Source organism: Parus major, chromosome 25LG2 (assembly GCF_001522545.3).
Source record: "Parus major isolate Abel chromosome 25LG2, Parus_major1.1, whole genome shotgun sequence".
NCBI lineage: Eukaryota > Metazoa > Chordata > Aves > Passeriformes > Paridae > Parus > Parus major.
In genome coordinates this window covers 480,773-487,247 of record NC_031794.1, presented here as the reverse complement: position 1 = coordinate 487,247, position 6,475 = coordinate 480,773, and the positions used below count along the sequence as shown (strand labels likewise).

Below are 6,475 nucleotides of genomic sequence, written 5' to 3'. Positions count from 1 at the left end.
AGTGGGATCCTGACACTTTGAGACCAGCCAGCAATGCTCCTTGTCTGCAGATTTTTACATCCAAATTTCAGACACCCCAGGGATGGTTTGACTCCAGTGTGAGTTGTTTTCCCTGGTTTTATAAAATCCCTGAGCATGGCTGAAGCTGTGGGAAGGGGAGGGTGTGACACCCACTCCAGCTGGCTCCTTACCTCCGAACAAATTCCACATTTCTCCTTCAAACTGCAGGAATTCCAATGGACTTCAACCCCGGGGTTAAAGTCCACCCATGCAGTGCTGGTTAAGTGGCACAGGCTCTGCCCCCACTTGGTTCACCCCAAATTTTAAGCTGAAATGGTTAAAACCCAACCCAAACCCTACACTATTTATGGGAACTTGGTTTAAATTCCAGTTTTTGATGTTTATTTTTCCCAAAATCGGAGCAGCAGCTTTATTTTGGCATCCCGGGAGCAGGGGTGCCCCAGGGCACGGGAGGGAAGGCGGGAGGTGCTTCATCACTTGTTCCTTGGCTTTTGGGGAAGTTTCTCTCCTGTGTGGTTAGCTCCATCCCAGGATGCTGGGCTTGGGTGGGGATGGGAAGCCCCCAGAATTCCTCGCTGATTTGGTGGGGAGGAGAGAGAGGGAGAAGGCAGAAAACGTGTAGGAAAAGCACCAGTCCTGGAGGGAAAACTCAAAAACTGGAGAAGCACCAAGCCTGCCCCCAGCAGGGATTTTTCCCTGGAGATGGGGATGGGGAGACTGTGGTGTGACCCCAAGGTCAAACTAAGTGCACTTACTGGTTGCTGCCATCAGATCCTGGTGGAGGAAAACTTTGTCTGTCAGCGTGTGTAAAACCCATTAATGAGATTTGATTTGATTTTATTAGATGAGATTCACCTTTGCCTTTCCCCGGCCTCTTGGCAGGGGAGGCTGGGGCAGCTTTGGATCTCACTAACATGACACTGAGTGAATTAATTATGCAGTGGTTTATTCAAACCGCCCCCCCCCCCCTTTTTTTAAAAAAAATTAATTCCAGATTAATTGGTGATATTTGGCCTCCTGGTGAACAGGGCCAGAGCGTTGCACTTGGGCTGTACCTGTGGCCTCATTGTGGCACCACAGACTCTGACAATAAAAACCTTCAGCAGATGCACCTGAGGCTCCTTTATCCCCTCACCCCAAGCGCTCTGGGCATCCCCAATTCTGTCCTGGGGCTGCTCCTCGTCCCCTTCTCCATCCAATTATTGGGATTTGGGGGTTATCATTTATTATTTATGTTGGGGGGTCATTATTTCTATTATTAACTGTGTGATTCCGTTTTGGTACTAATTCTTGGCTTTCATTTAAAAAAGAATACCCTCAAACACCCTTCCCTCCCTGTTTCTTTCCATCCTTGCTGGTCTTGGAGCCTTTTCTCCAGCTGCATCCCAAGGCCACCCCAGAGGTTTGTTCCCTTGGTTCCCGAGTCTCAGGACAAAATCAGTGATAAAGTCCCGCATGGGCCATGTGGATGCTGAGGCTTTAAACAAGAGGAAGAAGAGGTTTGGGGCTGGTTGGAGATGGATGGCAGAGGGTGGAACCCCGGGAGCAGTTTCCCATACGATTTCTGTCATTGGGATTTTCTCTCTCAAAGCTCCTGGTGTTTTTTCCTTCCTCCTGATTCTGTGAGTAGACACTCCATGCCCAGTTCCTTGCGTGTGCCAGATGATTTTCCTCCAGGATCTTTCCTCCTGCTGTGGCCCAGACTGACCCCTGGCTTGGAGCACATCCGAGCTCAAAGCCTCCAGGAAATTCCTCTCATCTGCCAGGTGCCAGAGCCAAAAGCCTACCCAAGCCCCCAGGAACCTCTGCCAGATGATTCTCCTGCAGGAGGAAAATTGGGGTGCACGAGCTGCAGCCTCCAAAGCTGGGACAGCCCCAAACATCTGGGGAGAAATACACCCAAATATCAGCTGTAACTGGAGTTTCCTTGAGTTTTCCATGTGCCTGGTTTGTGTCAGGATTTATCCTGACGTGTGCCGGCACTGCTACCTCGGCTGCCTCGGGCTTTGGGTTTTGGGGTGCCCGGAGGTCTCGTGGCACTGAGGGGTGGCACAGGTAGCCCCGGGGCCACCATGCACCTGCTGCCCGCTGTGAGGCAGGGGCCGGCTTGGCTTGGGAGCCGGCGTTGGGCTGGGAGGAGAAGGCTCCGTGTTTCTGCTGTGAGTCACCGAGCAGCTTCTGCTGCCGTGTGCCGGGAGGGGCCCCGGGCCCCCCGCCCGTGACCCTGCTGGCGGGATTTGGGGGTTCCCGGCACTGGGCAGCGCTTGCAGGACCGCAGAACCGCCCGTTCTTGACGGGGTCGCAGGGCTGCACCCCCGCCCCAACGCTGAAGCCCTGCGGTGCCTGAGGCCGCTCCGCCTCCGCCCGCGGAGCTCCCGGCCCCGGGGTCCCCCCTGTCCCGCCGCCGGTACCGGGCACTGGGATGGCGGCGCGCGGAGCGCCGGGCCCCGAGGGGCGGGATGCCGGGGCAGGGATGCCAGGGGAGGGCGGGATGCCGGAGGGGAGGGCGGGATGCCGGAGCCGGGCCGGGCTCTCGGGGCTCTCTCCCGGGCTGCTCTGGCCCCGGCGCTCCGGGCCCGCCCGGCCAAAGTCCCTGCGCCATGAGCGGGGCCCCGGGCGGGCGTCGCCCGACCTTCCCCGGGCTCCCAGGTAGGGCCGGGGCCGGGACCGGGGTCTGGGGGAGGCTCGGCGCGCTCGGAGCCCCGGACCCAGTGTCGGTCCCCGCAGGGGAGCGGGTGCTTGAGGAGGCGGCGGGCGCCCGGCAGCGCTGCGGGAACGGCGGCGGCTCCGTCCCGGGGACGCTGCTCTGCACCAACCGCCGCCTCGCCTTCCTGCCCGGCCAGGTGCGACAGGAACACCAGGAACGCCGGGAATAGCGGGAGCGGGATCAGGAACGGGACGGTGGGGCCCCGCGTCTCCTGCCCCGGGGGGACCCCTGCCCCTGCGGGACTCCATCCCACCGCATCCCGATCCCATTCCGAACCCATCCCACCGTACCCCGACCCTCGGCTCAGCCCCACCCCACGGCATCCCTGACTCCCATCCCAGCTCCCGCCCAGCCCATCCTGGCTCGTTGACTGCGGAACCCACCGTCTTCACCCTGGGAACTCCTTACTGCAGGACTTAGTGGGGGACAAGGGACATGGGACAGCCAGGTCCAGATCCATCCCCATCACCCTTCCTGGGACTGGGGGGACACTCCGGGGCAGTTTCCAGCCCTCCCCACTCTCCCACAGGCTCCTGGCTCCCGTGGCCTCCTCCGCTCTGAGGATGAGGTGGCCCTGCCCTGCATCCACAAGCTGGTGGCAGGTAATGGGGACATCCGGGGGTACAAGGGATGAGCTGGGCAGGTCTCGGGGCTCAGCCCCATGTAAATGAGTTGGGCAGGTCTCGGCTGGCCCCGACAGCCTCATCCCCCTGACCCCAGCCAGCAGCTTCTCCAAGCCCAAGGTGCTGACGGCCGCCTCCACCCTCAAGTTCATCCCCGAGGAACTCGCCGTCTTCTGTCGGGATTTCCGCCTGCTCCATTTTTACTTCCCCGAGAACGGGTTGGCTCCGCAGGCGTTCCGGGTGAGCCAGGGAGGTGCAGAAGTGTTGTACCCTCACTCTGGAGTACCCCACGGTTCCGGGGAAGCCTGGGGAGCTCACACCCCACCCCTGGCTGCCCTCGCAGGTGGCCAATGCCATCGCACAGGCACGGGAGGCAGCTGAGTGGGAGGGGGACGCTGCTGAGGGACACGATGGCTGGTCCTGCCCTGGCGAAGACCCCCCGGAGGAGGACGAGGACGAGGAGGATGAGGAGGAAGGCTCATCCACCATGCTGCTCTTCGAGAGCCTGTGGGACTGGGAGAAGGAGCTGCAGCGTCTTGGCACTGTGGGCTGGAGGGTGAGCACCGTCAATGAGCGCTTCGACATGGCCCCCAGGTACAGCCTGTCAGTCCCCCAACACTGTCTGAGCCACTGGAAATGGCACCTGTGATCTGGGGGACTCCACCCTGTGTCCCACATTCCCACAGCCTCCCCCAGTACCTGTGGGTGCCCAGTGGGCTTCTGGACCGCGACCTCAAGCAAACTTTTGCCCACTTTCAGGAGCGACGGGTGCCTGTGAGTGCCTGGGCAGGCCCTGGCGGGGTAGGGGGCACTGGCAGGGGGATGTGGGGGCGTCACCCCGTTTCTCTTGCAGCGCCTGTGCTGGCACCACCCGGGTGGGGGGGACCTGCTGAGAGCCGCCAGCTTTCACCCAGCCTCAGAGCCAGGCAGCGAGGACGTGAGGTGGGTCTCAGGGGGCCTGGGGGGGCTGAGGTGTACCCCTGGCCTGGCCCCAGCTGGGGCTCCCTGTGCCCCCCAGGTGCCTGGAGGCGCTGCTGCTGGGGGACCGTGGGCCCTGCATTTTGGCCGACACGGCCGAGCTGCCCACGCTCGCTGACATCCAGCTCGCCCACCTGAGGCTGCGGGCACTCTGCCTGCCTGGTAAGTGGCACCAGGCAGGCCCTGGGGACCCCCTGATCACCCAGGGGCCTTCCCCTCCACTGAAACCCCATCCCATGGGATCCAGGTGCGGTGGCAGAGGAGAAGTGGCTCTCAGCCCTGGAGGGGACACACTGGCTGGACCATGTCCGGTGAGCAGGGGACACGGGGGCTCTTTGGGGTGTAGGGAGGTATTTTGGGGTGTAGGGAGGAAATTCACCGTAAATCCCATGGTGGAACGTCCCCTCCAGGCCAGCTGGCACTGTGGGGTGATGTGGCCACTGTGGTGGGTGCAGGAGCCACCCGAACGGGGAGACTGGCATTTTGGGGTGCCCTGAACCCCTGCTTTTGCCCCCCAGCACCTGCCTGAGAAAAGCTGTGGAGGTGGTGTTGCTGCTGGCAGGGAAGCGCTGCTCTGTGGTCCTGCAAGGTGGGAGCACCAGGATGGGGGATGGAAAGGGCTGGAGGAGGCTGGAAAGGGGATCCTCCCCTCACCACCTTGCCCCCCCAGAGCCCTCGGATCGGGACCTGAACTGCCTCCTGGCCTCTCTGGTGCAGCTCCTGGGGGACCCCCACGCCCGCTCCCTGCCTGGCTTCCAGAGCCTGGTGCAGCGGGAGTGGGTGGCAGCCGGACACCCCTTCCCGCACCGCCTGGGGCTGCTCTGCCGGGACGCTCCTCGGGAGGAGGTGAGACCCCCCCATTCCTGTCCCACCGGGGTGACAGGAGTTGGGAGGAGGTGAGCCCACCCCATCCCATATCACCCCCAGGCCCCCGTGTTCCTGCTGTTCCTGGACTGCACGTGGCAGCTCCTGTGGCAATTCCCGGCAGATTTTGGCTTCACTGAGGCTTTTCTCCTGGCTCTCCACGACAGCAGCTTCAGCCCCTACTTCAGCACTTTCCGCTTCAGCTGCCAGCGCCAGCGGGGCCGCAGCAGCATGGTGAGGGGCAGGGGCACATTGCTGCATCCCCAAACCCTCCCATTTCACCCCTTCTCCTCACTCTGTCTCAGTTTCTCCATCCCCATTCCAAACTGGGATCTCCCATTTCACCCTTTGTTTTCCCTGCTCTGCTTCAGTTTCCCCATCCCAAATGGGGGACTGACTTCCCAACTCTTGCCCCGCAGCCCCAACTCCCCAGCCAGACCTACTGGCCTGTGGGGGGCTGGCAGGATCCTGGGGGGCACAGGGGAGGCCCCCGCACCTGCACCTTCCCCCCGGTCTGGGCCTGGGGGCAGCGCTACACCCGGCAGCAGCAGGAGCAATTCCGGAACCCTATGGGACCCCCGGCCCCTGCTGAGTCCCTGGCCCCGGGCACGGTGAGTGGGGCTGGGCTGGGGGGCTGCACCCTTCCTTTGCCTCCCATTTGTCCTTCTGGCTGGCTTTTCCCTCCCTTTTTCCCTTAATTCCTATTGTTTATCCGCATTTCCTCTTTCAGCCCCTTTTATTCCTAATGCCTTTTTTCACCCCATTTTTCCTCCCCTGTTTTCCCTTCACAACGGACTTCACCCCTTTTTGTTTCCCCCTAATTCCTACTCCCTCTCATCCCTCAGACCCTCATCCCTAACCCTAACCCTCACCCTAACCCTCCACTTTTCCTAATCCCTGTTTTGCCCTTTTCCCAGCCTGGAGACCCCTGCCCGCAGGGGGGACCCAGGCTGGTGCTGACGCTGGCTAAGGGCTCGTTGTGCCCCCACCCCCTGCCCTGGTGGAGCCGCCCCCCCCCGCGCCCCCCCCACGGGGTGTCCCTCTCAGAGAGCCTGGGGACACAAGGGGGGCTCTTGGGGACCTGCCAGCCCCCCCCAGGGCTGCTCCTGCCCTGCACCCTCGGGCCCTGCGTCCGCCTCTGGCACCGCTGCTACCTCAGGGGGCTGCCCCAGGAACAGGTACTGGGGAAACTGAAGCACGGGGGGAGGCTGGGGCCCAGGAGGTCCTGGTTTGGAGGGTCCTGGTTTGGGGGGGTCCTGGTTTGGGGGGGGTCCTGGTTTGG

At 62.1% G+C, this 6,475-nt stretch overlaps 1 protein-coding gene across 6 annotated transcripts in view; it reads left to right on the top strand.

Annotated features, from left to right (window-relative positions):
• Positions 1-2,533: 2,533 nt before the first annotated feature.
• Positions 2,534-6,475, top strand: part of MTMR11 (myotubularin related protein 11) — a 4,715-nt gene continuing 773 nt past the window's right edge. For 2 of the 6 annotated variants that reach the window (XM_033519766.1, XM_033519765.1), the window contains exons 1-13: positions 2,534-2,864; positions 3,258-3,330; positions 3,449-3,591; positions 3,695-3,945; positions 4,038-4,125; positions 4,205-4,293; positions 4,370-4,491; positions 4,577-4,640; positions 4,848-4,918; positions 5,000-5,175; positions 5,257-5,427; positions 5,613-5,804; positions 6,039-6,371. In XM_033519766.1, coding sequence (XP_033375657.1) covers positions 2,622-2,864; positions 3,258-3,330; positions 3,449-3,591; positions 3,695-3,945; positions 4,038-4,125; positions 4,205-4,293; positions 4,370-4,491; positions 4,577-4,640; positions 4,848-4,918; positions 5,000-5,175; positions 5,257-5,427; positions 5,613-5,804; positions 6,039-6,371 — 2,016 coding nt within the window. In that variant the 5' untranslated portion in view covers positions 2,534-2,621. The remainder of the gene's footprint in view (positions 2,865-3,257; positions 3,331-3,448; positions 3,592-3,694; positions 3,946-4,037; positions 4,126-4,204; positions 4,294-4,369; positions 4,492-4,576; positions 4,641-4,847; positions 4,919-4,999; positions 5,176-5,256; positions 5,428-5,612; positions 5,805-6,038; positions 6,372-6,475) is intronic. The other 4 variants (XM_033519767.1, XM_033519768.1, XM_015650271.3 and 1 more) reach the window with 4 other exon arrangements.